The sequence below is a fragment of the Budorcas taxicolor genome, chromosome 18, assembly GCF_023091745.1.
Source record: "Budorcas taxicolor isolate Tak-1 chromosome 18, Takin1.1, whole genome shotgun sequence".
In the NCBI taxonomy this organism is placed as follows: domain Eukaryota; kingdom Metazoa; phylum Chordata; class Mammalia; order Artiodactyla; family Bovidae; genus Budorcas; species Budorcas taxicolor.
The window spans coordinates 44,917,874-44,940,060 of record NC_068927.1 but is presented as its reverse complement, the minus strand read 5'-3'; the positions used below and the strand labels follow the sequence as shown (position 1 = coordinate 44,940,060).

The 22,187-nt window shown below is 46.0% G+C and overlaps 1 protein-coding gene across 1 annotated transcript in view; it reads left to right on the top strand.

The window, feature by feature from the left end:
* The window catches only part of RHPN2 (rhophilin Rho GTPase binding protein 2), a 70,227-nt gene that overhangs the window by 5,823 nt on the left and 42,217 nt on the right, over positions 1-22,187 (top strand). The window contains exon 2 of the mRNA XM_052656734.1: positions 8,791-8,906. Within this exon, the coding sequence (XP_052512694.1) occupies positions 8,791-8,906 (116 nt within the window). The remainder of the gene's footprint in view (positions 1-8,790; positions 8,907-22,187) is intronic.

Sequence of the window (22,187 nt, the reverse complement as noted above, 5' to 3'; positions counted from 1 at the left end):
GTGCAGCGCAGCTCAGCCAGCCCGAGCATCAGACTGAGTGTCTGCAGAGCAGGCAGCAAGGGTCGCCAGCCTGGGGTGAGCTCTCCTGCCTGGGGTGAGCTCTCCTGCCTGGGGTGAGCTCTCCTGCCTGCAGCACCAGGAACAGGGAAAGATGCAGGTCTGGCCTTGCTGGTCAGACCCACAGACTTTGCTAGGGCCATATGCTTTAGAAAATTCCGTTTCTGTTGGATTCTAAGAGGAGAAAAGGACAGGGGATCAAAAACTGCCACTTCAGAACTAGTTTGTTTTTCTCCAGTATTATTGTATTAGAAACGTGACAGGAATTCCCTGGTGATCCAGTGGTTAGGACTCTTTGCTTTCACTACTGAGAGGAGCCAGGTTAGATCCCTGGCCCTTGAACTAAGATCCTAAATGGCAATGGACCAAAGCAAGCAACAAAAGAAGTAACAGATTGTTTGGAAAAAGGTAATTATAGAAGTGTACAAAATTACACACATACCAGCCCTGGTCTAGATAAGAACTGTAAACTAATGAGTATATCCTGTGTGTGTGTTAGTCGCTCAGTCATGTCTCACCTCATGGACTGTAGCCCACCAGGCTTCTTTGGTCCATGGAATTCTCCAGGCAAGAATACTGAAGTGGGTACCATTCCCTTCTCCAGGCGATCTTCCCGACCCAGAGATTGAACCCAGGTCTCCTGCATTGCAGGTAGATTCTTTACCGTCTAAGCCATCAGGGAATACATTCTACCAGTTGAAATAAATGGGTTGTTAGTTGGTTCTGAAAATACATTTGACTCACAGAAATGTGATCACGAATCTTTGTAGAGTGGCACACACTTTGTACCCACACAATAGGTGTCTATAGATTTGTAGAAGTGACTGAATAATCTCGTTCAGGATTATAGCTACATTTTGGTTCATACTGTGACCCCTAACCCTGTGTGGATGGATGGGGATGCTGGAGGGAGGCACCTGGCAGAGACTGTGGAAGGGCAGGAGGCCTCTTTATAAGTGCCAAGTTCATGTTTTAATTTTTACGGACATGGAAGAGGTAGATTCTGTTCATCCAAACTGCCCTGAATCTCCACTGTGGTGAAAAGTTAAATTAGATGTATTTTTGTGTATTGCAGGGTATCACATGCTATTTCTGTGCTTGCTGGTTGTCAGTTTCTGGCTAACTTATAAACAAACAATTGTGCTTTCCAGAGCTTGGTGGTTGAGTGAGGGATTGCATAATCCTAGGAAGGAGTGAGAAAGTGAGAAAGGCAAAGAAAATAACTTCGCGCACTAGAGAGGCAGCCAAAAGCACCCCGTCTTCCATGCCCTGTGTGAGGGTCTCTAACCAGGAGACCCTGCGTGGTCACCCATCACTCAGTCTCACTCCTGACCTGGAGACCTCAAGTTCACACTGTGCCCTCAGTTTGCTGGAAACATATCTACATGTGTGAGTTTTATCTTTGGCTGTGTGGAAGAAGGGCCTCACTGGTTCTCTGGGGTGTAGGGGGAGCCAGGTGCCAGGCACTGCCTAGAGCAAGTCCCCCACCCTCCCTCCACCGCACCCCTCCTTTTTGGGAGGAAAGATTCCTCCAATGCCTCTGTGTCTGCCTTCCCAGTGACCTGGCCTGTCTGCCTTTTCATTGTCAGTCTCTGCAAATGTAGGTTGAATAGCCTTTCCTTTCTTCCAAACCCACTGCCTCTGGTGTTTGCCTAGGTCCTGCTCTTTGTGTGTGTGTGTGTGTGTCTGTTTTTACTTTTTACTTTTTTGGGGGGTGGGGGAGCCACGCCATGCAGTGTGCAGGATCTTAGTTCCCTGACCAGCAGTCAAATCTATGTCCCCTGTAGCGGAAGTGCAGAGTCCTAACACTGGACTGCAAGGAAGTCCCTAGATCCCGCTCTTTTTGTTTGTTTTTGGTTATGCTGGGTCTTCTTTGCTGTGCGCAGGTTTTCTCTAGCTGCAGAGAATGGGGGCTACTCTTCGTTGCGGTGCAGAGTCTTCTCATTGTGGTAGCTTCTCTTGTTGCTGAGCACGAGTTCTAGAAGCATGGGTTTCAGTAGTTGTGACCCATGGGCTTTAGTTGCCCAAGGCATGTGGTATCTTCCTGGACCAGGGATTGAATTGGTGTCCCCTGCATTGCTAGGCAGATTCCTTGCCACTGTACCACCAGGGAAGTCCCGTAGATCCTGTGCTTAAATACTTGTTTCCCAGCCAAACGACTTGATTGTTCACAAAGGACATGTGCATGTATATTAACACATAGAGTTTTTACTCTGGATGAACTTACTCTGGTTAGGACTTTTTCTTAGCTGCAGTTACCAGGAGATCTATTCCCAAATGGTTTAGGCAAATAAGCACACTACGTGTGGTTGTCGTCATTCAGGTGCTCAGGTCACTTTAATGGTTGTCGTCGTTCAGTCGCTCAGTTGTGTCCAACTCTTTGTGACCCTGTGGACTGCAGCACACCAGGCTTCCATGTCCTTCACCATCTCTTGGAGTTTGCTCAAACTCATGTTCAATGAGTCGGTGATGCCATCCAACCATCTCGTCCTCTGTCGTCTCCTTCTCCTGCCTTCAATCTTTCCCAGCATCAGGGTCTTTTCCAGTGAGTCGGCTCTTCGCATTAGGTGGCCAGAGTGTTGGAGCTTCAGCTTCAGCATCTGTCCTTCCAGTGAATATTCAGGGTTAATTTCTGTTAGGATTAATTTCCTTCCCTGCTGGCTCAGCTGGTAAAGAATCTGCCTGCCATGCAGGAGACCCCGATTCGATTCCTGGGTTGGGAAGATCTGGTGGAGAAGAGATAGCCTACCCACTCCACTATTCTTGGGCTTCCCTGGTGGCTCAGCTGGTAAAGAATCCGTCTGCAATGCGGGAGACCCGGGTTTGATCCCTGGGCTGGAAAGATCCCCTGGAGATGGGAATGGCTACCTGCTCTAGTATTCTGGCATGGAAAATTCCATGGACTGTATAGTCCATGGTGTTGCAAAGAGTTGGACATGACTGAGCGACTTTCACTTTCACTTTCCTTCAGGACTGACTGGTTTGATCTGGTATGGTACATTCTTACAATGGAATTCTACTCAGCAATGAAAAGGAACAAACCACTCATAAATATAACAGTATGGATGAATCCCAAAGCAATCTATTACACAAAATAAGTCAGACACAAAAGAATATATACTATATAATTCCATTTATACAAAGTTCTAAAACATACAAAAGTCTAGGATGATAGAAACCAGAGTCTTGGTTGCCTTGGGGAATGACAAGAATTGTATATTATACACACACACACACACACACACACACACATATATGTATATATATGTATGTATGTGTGTGTGTTTGTGTATTTTTCTCCAAACTCACTGAGCTATGTACTTTAAAATCTGTGTATTTTATTATGTGTAAATTATACCTCAACTTTTATTATTTTTAATTTATTTATTTTGGCAGTGCTAGGCTTTTCTCTAATTGGAGCGAGTGGGGGCTACTCTCTAGTTGCAGGGTGCAGGCTTCTTATTGCGGTGGCTTGTCTTGTTGGGGAGCACAGGCTCTAGAAGGCAGGCTTGGTAACTGGGGTGCACAGGCTTAGTTGCCCTGTGGCATGTGGAATCTTCCCGGATCAGGGATCAAACTCATGTCTTCTGCATCGTCAGGTGGGTTCTTTACCACTGAGCCACCAGGAAAGCCCTCAATTTTTAAAAAATGGTGTAGGCAAGAAAGGGAATGCATTTGACTCCTGGAACTAAGAAGTCCTGAGGAACGGCTTCAGGCCTGGCTTGATCTAGGGGTCAAATGTCACCCAAGACTCAGTTTCTCAGTTCTGCTCCCCCAAGTTAGCTCTGTTTTGGGGAAGACACTCCCCTGCTCTGGTAACGTGGCTGCAGCTGCCCAGTCTCAGCATCTTCCTAGATTCAGGGCTGATGGGGGAAAGTGAAGGCCCGTCCTTGATGGACTCTGGTTATCCTATGTTAAGTGCTCACCTTGAATCAGACCCGAGGTGAGTTTGGTTTCCAGTTGGCCAGGCATGAGTCAGATGTCCTTCCTCTTGGAAAGGAGGTGTGGGAGCCTGAGTCTGCCAGCCTGACTGTTATGGGCTACAAGGTGGGAGAGTGGAAATTGGGTCACTGTGGCCAAAGGGTGTGCATGCGTGATGTCAGGCAGCCCTCAGCCGGGAACCATGAGAGGGAAGCCTGGGAATTGATAGGTGAGCTGTCCTGATATCCCCACACATTCCTGCTGCTCCAGCTCAACTCAGAGTGGCAGAAGGGATGTGGGCTTAAAGTCCCTCTCCCATCCTTACTGTGTCCAGCATGTTTTGTTTTGTTTTTATATTTATTTCACGCAAACTCTTGGTTGGGGCAGGTGGGATCTAGTTCCCTGATCAGGGATCAAACCCACGTCCTCTGCACTGGGAGCATGAAGTCTTAACTAACCCCTGGACCACCAGGGACGTCCCCTGCCTTTAACATCTTGGGTAGCTCACTCATCCTCCAAGCTTTAGAACTGTGGGGTCCAAGATGCTGTGCCAGAGCCCACGTGGGCTGTCCAACACATGGGAGACCCCACTAAGCTAGTGAGAAAGCTGAACTTTCACTCCGTACTTGCTTTTCTCGGGTGTTGGCAGTTGGACCATCCTTCCGTGTGTTGAGACGAACGCCCTTGCCCAAGCCTTAGTCTGGTCAGAAAACTGACAGACTCTGTATAGTGGACAGACTCAGGTTCACTGTAAGACTTATGGACAGTGATCCTAGAGGCCAGGGCAGTTCATTTGCTCCCCCCTCCCCGTCCTCAGTTCCCAGGCCAGGCCAGTCTGACGGGTGCTGCCTAGGTCCTGGGCACAAGCCCGCAGTCCAGTTTGGAGCAGTGCTTCCACCTGGTGGGATCCAATGAAGAACTAACGCGTGACTGTGGGTCCCCACTAGCAGAGAGCCCCCTTGGCAGGGGCCAGTAGACAGCAAGCAGCCTCTGTGATTCCAGGGCATCTTTCTGACAGTCTCAACCCAGATTCATCTCTCAGGGCTCTGGGTAGTTTCCAAATAGCCCTGTGGGTGTGTCTGGTGTTTCCAACAGGCCCAGCATTCCTACCTGTCAGTAAGAAGTAATGTGATTTGGGGTCCAGTCACTCAATCAGATCTAATCCTAAGCATTCCTATGTCTTATCTGGAAACTTGACCCCGCATCTGTGGGCTGGTTAGGGTGTAGCCATTCCAGGCCTGCCAGACGCTGGGTGAGGTATGGGAGCAGGAAAAAGTTCTTATCCTTGAGCTGGAATGGCTGCTTATCAGCTCTGGGAATGTCCGTAAAGGAATTAGTTATTAAGGCTTCTCTGTAAAATAGAACACAGCCTTGGTGAACCATGTAATTTTAAGTCAGATCAAGCCACCCCTTCATAGTAATTCTGGGAAATAGAAACGAAAGAGGCCTGCAATTATTTTAGCCCTGTAATATTGTTAGCTTAATATTAAAGACATTTTAATCTTAGGTCTGATTTTTTGATTTTTATTTTCAATCAGGGGTCATTTAATGGTGTGAAAGATGTTAATTTTAAGACTATTCCAAGTCAGATTGTGACTATCTGTGTAATTTGAATTTGGGAAGCTGTGTGGGGGACAGGTGGGGGTGGCCACCTGCTACGTTGTTGTTGCTTAGTTGTTGAGTCGTGTCCAGCTCTCTGCGACCCCATGGACTGTAGCTCCCTAGGCTCTTCTAACAGTGGGATTTCCCAAGCAAGAACACTGGAGTGGGTTGTCATTTCCTTCTCCAGGGGATCTTCCCAACCCAGGAATCGAACCTGCATCTCTTGCATGGGCAGGCAGATTCTTTACCACTCTGCCACCTGATGCGATGGGAGAATGAGAAATCTCTGTGGAAGGAGACATGTAACAACTCCTTTCTGACTCAGTGGTCCAAAGGCGGCTAATATGGGAATCCCTGATAAGCCTGGGGCTGCAGATAACCCATTTCTTCCTCCTTGGGGTCAAGGCCATGGGTGTGGCTTGGGCAGAGGTGTGGGAGGCTAGGTATGTGCAGGGCTGCAATGACAGTGACCAGGCAGTGACGCAGAGAGAAAGGGCAGTCGCCTCGCCAAATACTGCCCACCAGTCACTCCCAGGGTGTGAGCATAAGCCCTGTCAGTGGGCAGAGCTCAAAGATATGCTTTAGAAAGGAATGGAACCTTCAGATCCCTGGGCTTCTATTAATACCTGCTGGAGTGGGAAGAACACTATTAGATTAAAAGGAAACTTTTTGAATCACTTTGCTGTACACCTGAAACTAACACTATATAGTAAATCAACTATAATTTACCAAACAAAAGGGGGGAATTCCTTGGCAGTCCAGTGTTTAGGATGTGGCTTCTCACTGTGGTGGCCCAGGTTTGATCCCTGATGGGGAACGATGTGCCCGAAAGCTGCTCAGACAAAAAAAAAAAAGGAAAGTTTTTTTTTCTGATATTAAACTTTTCACAATGAAACATTGATTATAATCTAGAGACTTTTCTGTTAGTCTGATGGTTCAGACTCTGTGCTCCCAATACAGGAGGCATGGGTTGGATCCCTGGTCAGGGAACTAAGATCCTGCATGCTGCCCAGTGAGGCCAAGAAAGAGAGAGCAACTGGAGGCTGGATTTGGCACATGGATCTTAAAAAAAAAGGGGGGAAACTTTTTTCCTGACCTTGAACTTTTCACAGTGAAACATTGATTGTAAACTAAATACCCCAGGAAATAATGGACAGAGAACACAGACAATTCTCCAGAAAAAAAAAAACAATTTAACAGATCAATAATATAAGAAAAAAAAAGTGTTTACCTTCACTAATAACAAATGCAAATTGGGAGAATGCTGCTGCTGCTGCTAAGTTGCTTCAGTCATGTCCGACTCTGTGCGACCCTATAGACAGCAGCCCACCAGGCTCCTCTGTCTCTGGGATTCTCCAGGCAAGAATACTGGAGTGGGTTGCCATTTCCTTCTCCAATGCATGAAAGTGAAAAGCTCACATATCAATTTGGCAAAGATTAAAAATACATATCAACTCAACAATAAAAGACAACCTGGCTTAAATATAGGCAAGAAACCTGAATTGATCTTTCTCCAAAGATATACAAATGGCCAATAAGCACATGAAAAGATGTTCAACATCATTACCCATTAGGGAAGTGCAAAGCAAAACCACAGGGAAATACCACACATCCTAGGTTGGCTATAATAAAAAAGACAATAATAACAAGTATTGAGGAGGATAAGGGTAAATTGGAGTCCTCATCTACTGCTGGTGGGAATGTAAGATATTGTAGCCACTTTGGAAAAGAGTTTGACCTCAAATGGTTAAACGTAGAATTAACCATATGATGTATGACTATGACATAGGAGAATTAACCATATGACATAAGGGAGTGACAGAGGATGAAATGGTTCAATAGCATCACCAACTCAATGGACATGACTTTGAGCAAACTCCGGGAGACAGTGAAGGACAGGGAAGCCTGGCGTGCTGCAGTCCTTGGAGTCTCCAAGAGTCGAGCATGGCTTAGAGACTGAACAGCAACAACCACCATTTGACACAATATTCCACTTTTAGATCTATAGCCAAGAGCAAGGAAGACATTCATTCACATAGAAACTTCCACGGAAGTAAGCAGCCCTATTCATAAGAGTCAACAGTGAAAAACATCCCCCAATGTCCTTTAACTGATGAATGGATAATGAATGTGCGTATCGACTGGAGTGTTAGGGACAGAAGTGAAATACTGATACGTGCTGCACTGTGGATAAACCTTAAACTAAGTGAAAGAAGCCCATTGCAACAGACATTCCATCATATGGAATGTCCAGATTAAGCAAGTCTGTACAGATAGAAAAAGTAGGTTCATGGTTGCCTAAGGCTAGTGGGGGACCTTTAGTTGTGGCATGTGACATCTAGTTGCTCAGCCAGGAACCCTGAACCCATGCCCCTTGCAGGAGAAGCCTGGAGTCCCAAATGCTGGACTGCCAGGGAAGTCCTGAGTCTTGATTTTCTGAGAGGCCAACGCTGGCCATGGCATCGCATACATGCTGTTCCTGGTGGGAGGAGTGTGCTTTGTATGATCCTTCATACCTAAGGAGGCCTGCACTTGGATTCCTTTCAGCTCTCTTTTTCCCAATGATCTGGCTATGTGTCCTTATTGAACCTCTGTCGTAAATGTCAGCTGTGAGTGCAACTGTATGTTGAGTCCTGCGAAACTCCAGTCATGTGGCTGGTCTGGAGAACTCCTGACACAGCCACTAATGTGGAAGGTAACAATATGCATATAAAATAGGTGGGCAGGGGCTTTCCTGGTGGTCCAGTGGTTAAGATTCCAAGCTCCCCATGCAAGGGGCCAGGGTTCAGTTCCTGGTCAGGGAACTTGATCCCTCATGCTGCAACTAAGAGTTCGCATGCTGCGACTAAAGGTCCCACATGGTGCAATGAAAGTCGAAGATCCTGCATGCCACAACTAAAAGACTTGGTACAGCCAAATTAATAAATAAACATTAAAAAAAACTTCTTAAAAAAAAATTGAGTAGGAAAGAAATTCCTACTCACCTCAGAGTCAATTCACAGTGCCTGTTTTGGCGTTGTGTTATGGTGAATGACTTTTATTTTCTTTTTTACACTTTTTGGCATCTCATATATTTTCCATGTTAATGTTACTTTTATTTTCAGAAAAGGTGAGTATTTAAAAAAATTTTTTTCTGTTGTGTTTGACATTTGTCATCATTTTTAGAGTGGCTGATCTTTAAAGGGGCTTCTCTTATTTTCTTTCCCTTAGGGTTGCAATCCCCTTGCGCAGACTGGCCGGAGCAAACTACAGAATCAGAGGGCTGCCTTGAACCAGAAGATCTTGAAAGCCATGCGGATGAGAACAGGAGCTGAGAACCTTCTGAAGTAAGTGTCTGCTGGCTCCGCCACCTCAACTGGGAGCCCGGCCTCTCCTAAGGCCTATCCATCTATTTCCTAAACTCCTCGACCTGCCAGACTTCCTCTCAGCTCTTGATTTTAGCTTTGAGCCTCCTCCTTATTTCTGGCACCTGGAACGGGCCCTGTCTCACCTAGAGGTTGGTTGTGTTAAAGACACGTATTTTATGCAGCCTGTCTGTGTGGTGGGGGTGGGAGGATGATGGGGGAGGTCCAGTTATCCTATTCTTGTTTGCTTTCCCCACTTTCTTGGGACCCACCTGTTTTCTTATGCCTGATCTACAGTCACTTCTTGCTGAATATTTGTTGAATGTATAAAGAAAAGGCTGAGAGAAAGGAAGGGATAGGAACCTTTCTGTTGCCAGCATTCATCTCTGTAATGAGAGGGGCCTTCTAGGCCTGGGGCTCTTGGGACACTCATTATTATGCTCTGGTGGTAACATAGTTAACTTCTCAAGCATAGAACTCAGTGAAGCCTTACCTGTAGACTTTCTTCTGCAGAGTTCTGGGGTAGCTCTTGCCAGCCCCATGCCACCTTCTGCACTGTGTACGGGAGGCAGGCACTGTGTATGCTACTAGCTTACTGAGACAAATACCTCCTAGAGACCCAGAAAGAGATGGGGAGTGTTTGCTGGGACCTGGAACCTGGAAAGCTGGCAGGATATGGCTAATGGCTGTTTTCAGTGGGTCAAGTTCACTCTTGGAGGCCTTAAGGAGCCCAGGATGCTTGGAGGCTGCTGGGCAAAGCCAGATACATCAAATCAGGTGTTGGTAAAAAAGCTACAAGACTCGTGGTCACAAATATGTTTGAGGAATATGGTCCGCTCTTCCTTATGAGCCGCTTACCTGAGCACTCAGTGAAGAGAGGAGGAGGGTTTCTCACCATGAACTTGGGGTAAATTCATTAAAAAAACTTTTTTTTCTCAATTTTATTGCAACTGAATTGCTATACAATGTTGTGTTAATTTCTGCTGTACAGAAAAGTGAATCAACCATACATATACACATATCCCCTCTTTTTGGAGTTTCCTTCCCATTTGGGTCACTGCAGAACATTAAGTAGCCTTCTCTGTGTTATATAACCTATACAGTAGGTTGTTATTATCTTTTTTATATATAGTATCAGTAGTGTATATAGGTCAATCCCAATATCCCATTTCATCCCACCCTCCTCCTTAAGTTCATTTCTGAACCAATCTGTTCCTTAGGGAAGATCTGTGAGGTATGAAGTAGGAGAAAAGAAAAACCCAGGACAGCATGCCCTGCGTATACATTTTAAGGGATGAAGAAAACACTGTTAGGGCCTCTTGGGAGCTAAGCAGGGTAGAGGTGACTCCTACTTGTCACACTATACTTTCAATGTTTGAATGTCCTTTTCCAAAGTGTATGGATTACGCTTATGCATTTTTATTGTGAGATATCCAGAAGAATTGTGAGAGGCCCAGAAGATTAACGTAAGTGACCCACTGCCCCTGGGTCAGAACGACAGTGCTGTGCCTGTGCTGGTTTCGTGACTCGTGGACTGGCAGACAATGCAAGTCCCGGGTGGCCAAGTGTCTGGAACCTCTTCTCCAGCTACTTCCCCAGTGGGGCGGAAGGGAGATTGTTCCTGGAGGAGACTGGGGACAATGCTGTAACACGTCACCTTTTGAAATGTCTGACTGTGTCCCTGTCCCCAGAGAAGCCTGGACCTGGGAGTTGTCAGGTCCACTACGCAGCAGACCTCGTCAGCCAGGGCAGCTCAAGAGAGCCCCCCGATTTTGGGAGGACTTGCCGTGCGCTGAGCTTGACATGCTGAGGGCCCCGCTGGTGTGTTTTGTAGCCTTGGGTTTTGGTTGACACCTTGCCAGGCCAGCAGTGCGGTTGAGGGGGGCGGGTGGGGAGCCCTGACCCTGTGCCTGTCCATTCACCCAACAAATGGATTTGTTGAGCACCTGCTAAGTGGCAGGCGTGCCTGAAATGCGAAGGGATAAGGCTGTGAGCAATTCAGACAAGGCTCTGCTTTCCTGATGCTTAATCTCTCTTGGGGGAAGCTTAATACATAAGCAAACAAATCCGCTCACGTCAGGAGGTGATGTTTTCCAGGGCGCCAATGAAAGGGAAATGTGACAGAGGGTGACGCAGTGTGGCGTGGCCTTGGAGACCGAAGGTGGTCAGGGAGGCCCTTTTTGGCCAGGGCACTTGGCGTTGCTAAGGTGGGGACTAGGGCGGTTTTGTCTGTCTTGCTCTGTGAATGACACCAGCAAACAGCCCCTCTGAGGCTCGTTGTCAAGTTCGGTGTTGAGCTGGCAGGGGTGGGGGTGGAGTGCGGGTGGTTAATGATTCTTGCGGTGACCTAAAAGTTCAAAGTGCTCCTCTCTGGAGAATGTCGTTGGAGGAAACCCTAAAGGTATTTATTAATCTGACTTAACTGGCACCAACCGTTTCCCAAAAACAAATAGGGCGTTTAGCCAAGCACAGCCCTGGCCCGTGGGTGTCCCTGGCTGGCCAATTAGGGGGCTGTCCCTGCCAGCAAAGGGTAGTCAGAAAGTGCGCCCTGCTGTGCTGTCTGTCTGTCTGTTTTCAGGTTGCCAAATGCTCTGCCACAGCCTCCCGATGAAGATAGAGCAGATGGAATGTTTGGGGGAGGTTGTGTTTGGGAAACTGATCCTCAAATGTAGAAATGGAAAGGTCCCGGTCCTTATGGGCATCAGTAAGGGAGCTTTGAGGCTGGGCGGGTGTTGTGAGGAGCCAGGTTTTATAGGCCATGAGCAATTCAGGTGAGACCCTGCTTTCCTGATGCTTAATCTCTCGTGGGGAAGACCGACTCTGATCCATATCGGCCAAGAGTCCATGAGCTTTCTGGAATTTGGTTTGGAAGATAGCAGGTATTTTAAATGTGCCTTTTCAGGCTAAGCAAAGACAATATCCTTTCTCTTTTCCTAGCTCCCTTTCCTCCCTTGAGAAAAAGCTGGGGTAGCCATGTGATGATGTTTCTCAAAAACAGATGGTCTTTGTGAAACTCAAAGCCAAGTTGTCACACAGCTTAATTTTAACTAACTGATTCTTTGAATAAGGGCAGGCATTTAACATCTTGGGCTTTAGGTTCCCTTCTTGGGGCCAGGAGGGCCTAGAAAGGAGTGAAGGGACCAGTGCTGTGAGGCAACAGGGAGTGGCAGGGGCTGTGGTGAAGAGCAGAGCATATGCTGTTTGGGTGGGAGGGGTCGGGCAACTCCAGTGCGGCCCACATGGAGTGCAAGGGCTAGGGTTGCCAGGTCTTCAGTTTTGCTTGTTTCTTTTTTCAGGAAAAGCCAGAGATCTGACTCCCCTCCCCACCCTCCCACCCCCTACCTTTTTAAAATCTTCTGATAATTGAATTTTAAAATATTGGCAGCTAGTTCAAGGGGGAGGAAAACACCCTGAGAGTCAAATAAGCAAGACCCCATGGACCTCCAGTTTGTGACTTCTGAACCAGAGGGTGATGAAGTCCTGGGACACGGGTACCCTGGGGTACATTGGTCTGTATGAGCGTGATTTGAGGTTCATGACTGCTCACACTATCAGTTCTGAGGGGGGCTGATGGCTGGGCAGGGGGATGTATGAGCCAAGGCCTTGGGGGCGTCTGCCTTCCTGCACTGAGAGGTGGGCTGGGAGCAGATGTCCTCCCAGACTCGCTGATCTGCTGCCTTAGCCAGGTGGCCACACGGGAGCACTGGGCACTGCTTACTCCAGTCTCCTTGAATCCCTGGTAGAGCAGGATTTGGGGTCAGATGGATTAAGGCCACACAGCTCCAATAAAGTCTCTGAAGCTGGCACAAGCCTGTATTGCCTGTCAACAAGCCTGTTCCTAGAGGGGCATTTTACTAAAAGACTTGGGAGAAAAATATTACACTAAAATAAATGGGCATACATGGGTCAGAATGCAAATTCACGTACACCTTTAAGAGAAAACATGGGGATGTTAGAGAAATTTTGGACTTGGGGCAAAGAAGCCATATATCCCATGGGACATCTCAATGGTGGAAAAGGTCTCAGAAACTCTGACTTGAGGGACATGTGTGGATGTGGTCAGTAGCCACAGGAAATCATTGAATGTGGCCCTCCTTTCCCTGTTCGCACATGGTGGGTTGATCACTGAGAGAGTAAGTGGGATACCTTTTAATTCTTCTGCGGCATGTGTAGGCTCTTTATGAAAAGCCCAAGGAAGTAGGGGCTTCCCTAGTGGCTCAGACAGTAAAGAATCCACCTGCAGTGTGGGAGACCCAGGTTCGATCCCTGAACCAGGAAGATCCTCTGGAGAAGGGAATGGCTACCTACTCCAGTTTTCTTGCCTGGAGAATTCCATGGACAGAGGAGCCTGGTGAGCTACAGTCCATGGGGTTGCAAAGAGTCAGACATGACTGAATAACTAACACTTTCACTGTCAAAGGAGTAGGCTTCTCCTTGGTGGTCCAGAGGGCAGGAAAGGGCTAAAACACCCTTCTGCCTCATCCTGGTTGGTCTCAGAAACTCTTTTGGCTGTAACTTCAGGTACCAGATAACAGGCATTTCAGAGGAGGAGTACACACAGGTGAAAGCTGAGAAACCCCATGTTCTTCCAAGAAGACCCCTGGAGAGGATTCATTTTCACCCAGAAAGCAGCCCAGGTGCAGAACATCAGTGTTGAAGGGACCAAGGTTCTGGTTCTTCATTCCTGATTTGGGCCAGCTCCTCCCCCAGCCAGTGCACAGGGGAGCTGGCACACACACCATATTAAACTGATGGCGTCTTATGGAAGAAGCCCCCCGCCCTCCACCAGTGAATCCGTGAAAAATCATGATCTGTATTAGGAACGGTACACACTATAGAGTTGATTTCTGAATCAGCATAGTACCCTAAGGTCAGCACTGTGGAAACGCACCCTGAGGGCCCCTCCGGGCCACCAGCTTTTTCCAGAGTGACCCATGATCTACTTGAAGAGGCCCACATCCAAAGAGCAGCTCACTGATCTGCTGTAAATCCTAAACCTCAGGTTGTTGCCAAGTTGAAAAGAAGTAGCAGATCAATATACAGAGGTGGGAAAAGCAAACTGCCAGCATATTTGGAGGTTCTTCGGGTATTTGGTTGGAGGTCTTAGGGCCTATATAGTCACATTTAAGTTGGACCCATTCTGTTGCTAAGAACCAGCCTCTACCCACCCGCACCACCCCCCGCCCCGCCCCCGCCCGCTGCCCATACCATTGACTCTGAACAGTCATCTTGACTCTGCCCTTTGTTCCTTCATAACCTGAAATTTGTGAAGCCTCTACCATGTGAAAAAAGCTTGCAGGAGAAATACAGAGTGATAGTAAGCAAAAAGGTCTTGTCCCTCCAGGAATTATAATTGTTCATCAGGCCTCACTCTAAAATGTATCTGAGGGACTTCCCTGGTGGTCCAGCGGTTAAGAATCCCCCCTCCAACACAGAGGATATGAGTTTGATTTCTGGTTGGGGAACTAAGATCCCACATGCCTCGGAGCAACAAAGCCCAAGCAAGTTGCAACTAGAGAGCCCTTGAGCTCGAGAGCCCATGTGCTGCAGCTACAGAAAACCTGCATGTTATGATAAAGAGCCTGCACAACCAAATAAAATAAAATAGAAGTAATAAAAAATTTAAAAGATAATAAAAAATGAAATCAAATAAAATGCATTTGAGGCACCCTAACACACTTGATTCTGACAGAATGTGGTCCACTGGAGAAGGGAATGGCAAACCACTTCAGTATTCTTGCCTTGAGAACCCCATGAACCATATGAAAAGGCAAAATGATAGGATACTGAAAGAGGAACTCCCCAGGTCAGTAGGTGCCCAATATGCTACTAGAGATCAGTGGACAAATAACTCCAGAAAGAATGAAGGGATGGAGCCAAAGCAAAAACAATACCCAGTTGTGGATGTGGCTGGTGATAGAAGCAAAGTCCGATACTGTAAAGAGCAATATTGCATAGGAACCTGGCATGTCAGGTCCATGAATCAAGGCAAATTGGAAGTGGTCAAACAGGAGACGGCAAGAGTGAATGTCGACGTTCTAGGAATCAGCGAACTAAAATGGACTGGAATGGGTGAATTTAACTCAGATGACCATTATATCTACTACTGCGGGCAGGAATCCCTCAAGAAATGGAGTAGCCATCATAGTCAACAAAAGAGTCCGAAATGCAATACTTGGATGCAATCTCAAAAACGACAGAATGATCTCTGTTCGTTTCCAAGGCAAACCATTCAATATCACAATAATCCAAGTCTATGCCCCAACCAGTAATGCTGAAGAAGCTGAAGTTGAATGGTTCCATGAAGACCTACAAGACATTTTAGAACTAACACCCAAAAAAGATGTCCTTTTCATTATAGGGGACTGGGATGCAAAAGTAGGAAGTCAAGAAACACCTGGAGTCACAGGCAAATTTGGCCTTGGAATACGGAATGAAGCAGGGCAAAGACTAATAGAGTTTTGCCAAGGAAATGCACTGGTCATAGTAAACACCCTCTTCAAACAATACAAGAGAAGACTCTACACATGGACATCACCAGATGGTCAACACCGAAATCAGATTGATTATATTCTTTGCAGCCAAAGATGGAGAAGCTCTATACAGTCAACAAAAACAAGACCTGGAGCTGACTGTGGCTCAGATCATTAACTCCTTATTGCCAAATTCAGATTTAAATTGCAGAACGTAGGGAAAACCACTAGACCATTCAGGAGTGACCTAAATCACATCCCTTATGATTATACAGTGGAAGTGAGAAATAGATTTAAGGGACTAGATCTAATAGAATGCCTGATGAACTATGGACGGAGGTTCGTGACATTGTACAGGAGACAGGGATCAAGACCATCCCCATGGAAAAGAAATGCAAAACAGCAAAATGGCTGTCTGAGGAGGACTTACAAATAGCTGTGACAAGAAGAGAAGCTAAAAGCAAAGGAGAAAAGGAAAGATATAAGCATCTGAATGCAGAGTTCCAAAGAATAGCAAGGAGAGATAAGAAAGCCTGCCTTAGCGATCAATGCAAAGAAACATAGGCAAACCACAGAATGGGAAAGACTAGAGATCTCTTCAAGAAAATTAGAGATACCAAGGGAACATTTCATGCAAAGATGGGCTTGATAAAGGACAGAAATGGTATGGACCTAACAGAAGCAGAAGATACTAAGAGGTGGCAAGAATACACAGAACAACTGTACAAAAAAGATCTTCATGACCAAGATAATCACGATGGTGTGATCACTCACCTAGAGCCAGATATCCTGGAATGTGAAGTCAAGTGGGCCTTAGAAAGCATCACTACAAACAAAGCTAGTGGAGGTGATGGAATTCCAGTAGAGCTATTTCAAATCCTGAAAGATGATGCTGTGAAAGTGCTGCACTCAATATGCCAGCAAATTTGGAAAACTCAGCAGTGGCCACAGGACTGGAAAAGGTCAGTTTTCATTCCAATTCCAAAGAAAGGCAATGCCAAAGAATGCTCAAACTACCACACAATTGCACTCATCTTACATGCTAGTAAAGTAATGCTCAAAATTCTCCAAGCCAGGCTTCAGTAATACGTGAACCATGAACTTGATGTTCAAGCTGATTTTAGAAAAGGCAGAGGAACCAGAGATCAAATTGCCAACATCTGGTGGATCATAGAAAAAGCAAGAGAGTTCTAGAGAAACATCTATTTCTGCTTTATTGACTATGCCAAAGCCTTTGACTGTGTGGATCACAATAAACTGTCGAAAATTCTGAAAGAGATGGGAATACCAGACCACCTAACCTGCCTCTTGAGAAACCTGTATGCAGGTCAGGAAGCAACACTTAGAACTGGACATGGAACAATAGACTGGTTCCAAATAGGAAAAGGAGTACATCAAGGCTGTATATTGTCACCCTGCTTATTTAACTTCTATGCAGAGTACATCATGAGAAACGCTGGGCTGGAGGAAGCACAAGCTGGAATCAAGATTGCGGGGAGAAATATCAGTAACCTCAGATATGCAGATGACACCACCCTTATGGCAGAAAGTGAAGAGGAACTAAAAAGCCTCTTGATGAAAGTGAAAGTGGAGAGTGAAAAAGTTGGCTTAAAGCTCAACATTCAAGAAACAAAGATCATGGCATCTGGTCCCATCACTTCATGGGAAATAGATGGGGAAACAGTGGAAACAGTGTCAGACTTTATTTTTGGGGGCTCCAAAATCACTGCAGATGGTGACTGCAGCCATGAAATTAAAAGACGCTTACTCCTTGGAAGAATAGTTATGACCAACCTAGACAGCATGTTGAAAGCAGAGACATTACTTTGCCAACAAAGGTCCGTCTAGTTAAGGCTATGGTTTTTCCAGTGGTCATGTATGGATGTGAGAGTTGGACTGTGAAGAAGGCTAAGTGCTGAAGAATTGATGCTTTTGAACTGTGTTGTTGGAGAAGACTCTTGAGAGTCCCTTGGACTGCAAGGAGATCCAACCAGTCCACTCTGAAGGAGATCAGCCGTGGGATTTCTTTGGAAGGACTGATGCTAAAGCTGAAACTCCAGTACTTTGGCCACCTCATGTGAAGACTTGACTCCTTGGAAAAGACTCTGATGCTGGGAGGGATTGGGAGCAGGAGGAGAAGGGGGCGACAGAGGATGAGATAGCTGGATGGCATCACTGACTTGATGAACGTGAGTCTGAGTGAACTCTAGGAGATGGTGATGGACAGGGAGGCCTGGCGTGCTGCAATTCATGGGGTTGCAAAGAGTCGGACATGAGTGAGCGACTGAACTGAACTGAACACACTTAATCCCCTAGAGAAGGAAATGGCAACCCACTCCAGTGTTCTTGCCTGAAGAATTCCATGTATAGAAGAGCCTCGTGGGCTGTCGTCCATGGGGTTGCAAAGAGTTGGCCACAACTGAGCGACTAACACGCACACATACATACACACAACACCCTTGTGTAGGGTGTAAGATTAACAGGAACGATGAGGATGTGGGGGCAGGTGGAAGAAGAATAAAAGAGATATAGTTGGAAGTAAGACTAGTACCCACTACAAGGTCTTATATCCTCTGTTAGACGTGGGCCATGGTTTTCTCTGAGTTTTCTGGCAGGCAGTAAGAAGGGAATGTGATCTGGAACACATTTCATACCCGTTATTCAAAATCAGACAAGTTACTAAGAAGAAGCTGTTCCAAATACCAAGGACTGGGAGAATTTCCTCCTTTGCACCCTCGTGGCTGTTATCAGCTAGTGAATCAGTCATGCTGTCAGCAACATCTCTATACTGCAGGTTTTACAAGGGGCCCATGGTGTGTAATGAAATCAATTCAGTGGGTTGCTGTGGTATAATAAAAAGAAAAAGTGTTTGGTTTTTGTGCCTGGTTCCTGGCACAGAGCTCCCAAAACCCTTGGAATTACTTGTGTGTCTTGTATGCTAATGAAATGACACCCATTGGGGGTTGGGAGCCTTTGGGAGCTAGGGAGCGTGCTGATCAGAAAGAGCAATCCTGTTGAGCGGGTCGGAACTTCCAGCCTCTCCCCTGGACTTCTGGGAAAGAGAGGCTGGAGATTGAGTTTAATCACCAGTAGCCAGTGATTCAGTCAATTATGCCCACGTAATGAAGTAATGAAACCTCCATTAAACTGCTAAGTGATGGGGAACTTGGAAGTTGGAGAACACATCAAGGATCAGGGAGGGAGACCTGCCCAGAGAGGGCATGGAGGCTCCGCACCCTCCTTGGCCTGTGGATCTCTTCCACCTGGCTTTCCTGAGCTGTATTCTTTACCATAAACCAAGTGGGGACTTCCCTGGTGCTCCAGTGGTTACGATTCTCACTGCACGCCCTGGGGGTTTGATCCCTGGTTGAGGAACTAAGATCACATAGGCCTTGCATTGTGGCCAAACAAACAAAATAACCCACAGTAAATGTCAGGAAAAGGTTTTCTTGAATTTTGTGTGTCATTCTAGTGAATTGTTGAAGCTGAGAAAGGGGTTGTGGGAACCTCTCATCTGTAGCTGGTTGGTCAGAAATTCAGGTGTCCTCCCCCCCGCCCAGCTTGCAACTGGTGCCTAAAGTGGGGCAGCCTTGTGGCACTGAGCCCAGAATCTGCGGGGTCTCTGCTAACTCTGGGAGTTGGTGACAGAATTGAATTGAATTGTTGGGCACCCAGTTGGTGTCAGAGAATCAGAATTGTAAAGTTTCAAACTTTATGGTTTTTTAAAAAGTTATGAGAATTGCTGTGATCTCACGGCAAGCCTTCCAAGATGGCGCTGGAGAAAGGTAAGAAGCCTAAGAAGTTAACCTGGAAGTTTAATTTGGATCTTACTCATCCAGTAGAAGATGGAATTTTTGATTCTGGATATTTTGAACAGTTATTGCGGGAGAAAGTTGAAGTGAATGGCAAGACTGGAAATCTTGGGAATATCGTTCACGTTGAATGCTTCAAAATAAAATCATAGTCGTTTTTGAGAAACAGTTCTCTAAAAGATATTTGAAGTACCTTAGCAAGGAATACCTTAAAAAGAACAATCTTCGTGATTGGCTTTGTGTGGCTGCATCAGACAAGGAGAGTTACTAGCTTCATTACTTCCAGATTAGTCAAGATGAAGATTAATCTGAGTATGAAGACTAGATGAAACCATCCTTTATAGGGCTTTGCTTGCTAATAAAACAAATTAAGCATACAGAAGAAACATATTGAAATGGACCTTTAGCTTATCAGTGAATAAAAAACATTGTATATTAACAAAACAGAAAAGTTATGAGAGTTGAATAGAATATATTGGAGAGCACCACATGTATGGCAGAGCCATATGGGATCTTAGTTCCCCAACCAGGGATGGAACTTGCACCCCCTACAGTGGAAACACAGAGTCTTAACCTCCAGCTTCCCCAGTGGCTTAGACGGTAAAGAGTGCCTGCAATGCAGGAGCGGAGAAGGCAATGGCACCCCGCTCCAGTACTCTTGCCTGGAGAATCCCATGGACGGAGGAGCCTGGTAGGCTGCAGTCCATGGGGTCTCTAAGACTTGGACACAACTGAGCAATTTCACTTTCACTTTTCACTTTCATGCATTGGAGAAGGAAATGGCAACCCACTCCAGTGTTCTTGCCTGGAGAATCCCAGGGACGGGGGAGCCTGGTGGGCTGCTGCCTATGGGGTCACACAGAGTTGGACACGACTGAAGCGACTTAGCAGCAGCAGCAGCAATGCAGGAGACCCTGGTTCAATCCCTGTCGGGAAGATCCCCTGGAGAAGGAAATGGCAACCCACTCCAGTATTCTTGCCTGGAAAAATCCCATGGACAGAGGAGCCTGGCAGGCTGCAGTCCATGGGATCCCAAAGAGTCAGATGCAACTGAGCCACTTAACCACTGGAGTGCCGGGAAGTTTCCGAGACTCGTTTTTTTGGGGCAGGAGGTATACGTGTATGCGTGTAGTGTACTGTGATACAAAACTCATTTCTTACTGGTGATCATGTCCTCCAAAAAAATTCCCAAATCAATGATATTCACCAACTGAGCTTCCAATAGCTCATTGCCTGGCTGGGGAGTCCAGACTATGCATGAATGAAAACTTACTGGTCAGTGAAAGGGCAAGTGCCATCCTATTTGCAGCCAGGTCATGACTGCTCTTTCTTTGATCTTTGTTCTTTAGTTGTGGCGTGTGGGATCTAGTTCCCCCACCAGGGGTCAAACCTGGGTGTTCTGTATTGGGAGCACAGAGTTTTAACCACTGGACCACTGGGGAATTCCCTACGACTGCTCTTTCTGAGTGGGCATAAGCTTGTTGGTTGGTCATGGAGAACAAGCTGAGGGAAGGGAGGTAGAGAGAGGGAGAGAGAAAGAGAAGGGAGTACAAAGACACCGTGAAGAGAAACCGATGAACCCATGTGTGTGCAGGGCGTGGAGAGTCCCCGGGAGAGGTCTGACTCTGGGGCAAGTGGTTTAGTGCTTTGCTCTCTGGAGGAAAGGTGGACAGGTGGTGAACAAAGCAGGCCAGTGTCAGTTGGATGGGTTTTCATCAGCTGAGGATGGGGAGGTGGTCAGTTACTGTTTCTGGCTGGCTGGAGCTCTTGCTGGTGACCCTCAGCTGTCCTCATGTGTGACAGGAGGACATTTCTAGCACTTGGCCTGAACCATGACTGGGCACTTGCCAGGATGGTTCAAGGGAATGTACTCAGCAAGACCTGGCTTCGAGCTTGGTTGCTACTGTGACTGTTGTTTTTGCAGTGGTTCTGAATCTGTAGAATGAATGAGCTAGCACTGAAAGATGCTTGAGTAGGTAGCAAGACCCCTCCTTTGGGAACTTGGGTGAAGTCTGTTCCTCCATCCAGCTTCACGCTGTTCTGTTTAATGAATCTAGTACATTTTGTTCATCCATTTGCTTGTTGCATATCTGGATTGTTTTCTACTTTTTGGCTGAGGAATAATGCTATTATAAACAGTCACATTCATGTCTTGGTTTGGACATATGTTTTCATTTCTCTTGTATAGATTCCTAGGAGTGCAATTACTTGGTTGTACAGTAAGTTATGTTGTAACATTTTTTTAAGCTACCTCACTATTTTCCCCAGTGGTTGTGTCATTTACATACAGGAATGTATGAGGTATCCAGTTTCTCTGTACAGCCTCACTAATACTTGTTATTGTCGTTTTTTTTTTTTAATTATTATAGCCAGTCTGATAGTTTAGTATTGGTATCTTATTATGTCTTTAACATGCCTTTTCCTATTGACTAAAGACACTGAGCATGTTTTCATGTGCTTATTAGCCATTTATAGAACTTCTTTAGTAAAATGTCTATTCAAGTCTTTTGCCTGTTTTATGAATTCAGTAAAGTTACAGGATACAAAATCAATATACAGAAATCAATCGTATTTCTATACACTGATAACTATCAGCAAGATAAATTAAGAAAATATTCCCAACACACTTATACACCATTGGTGGGTCTGTAAGTTGGTATAGCCACTATGGAAAACAGTTTTGAGATTCTTCAAAAACTTAAGACTAGAATTGCTATGTGACCTACCTACTCCACTTCTGGGTATTTATCTGAAGAACACAAAAGCTACTTTGAAAAGATACAAACACCCCATGTTCATTGCAGCATTATTTATAATAACCAAGATATGGAAACAAACTAAGTGTCCATCAATGGATGACTGGATAAAGAAAATGTGATACACACACACACACACACACACACACACGAAATATTATTTAGCCATAAAAAGGAATAGAATCTTGCCATTTGCAACAACATGGATGGAAATTGAGGGCA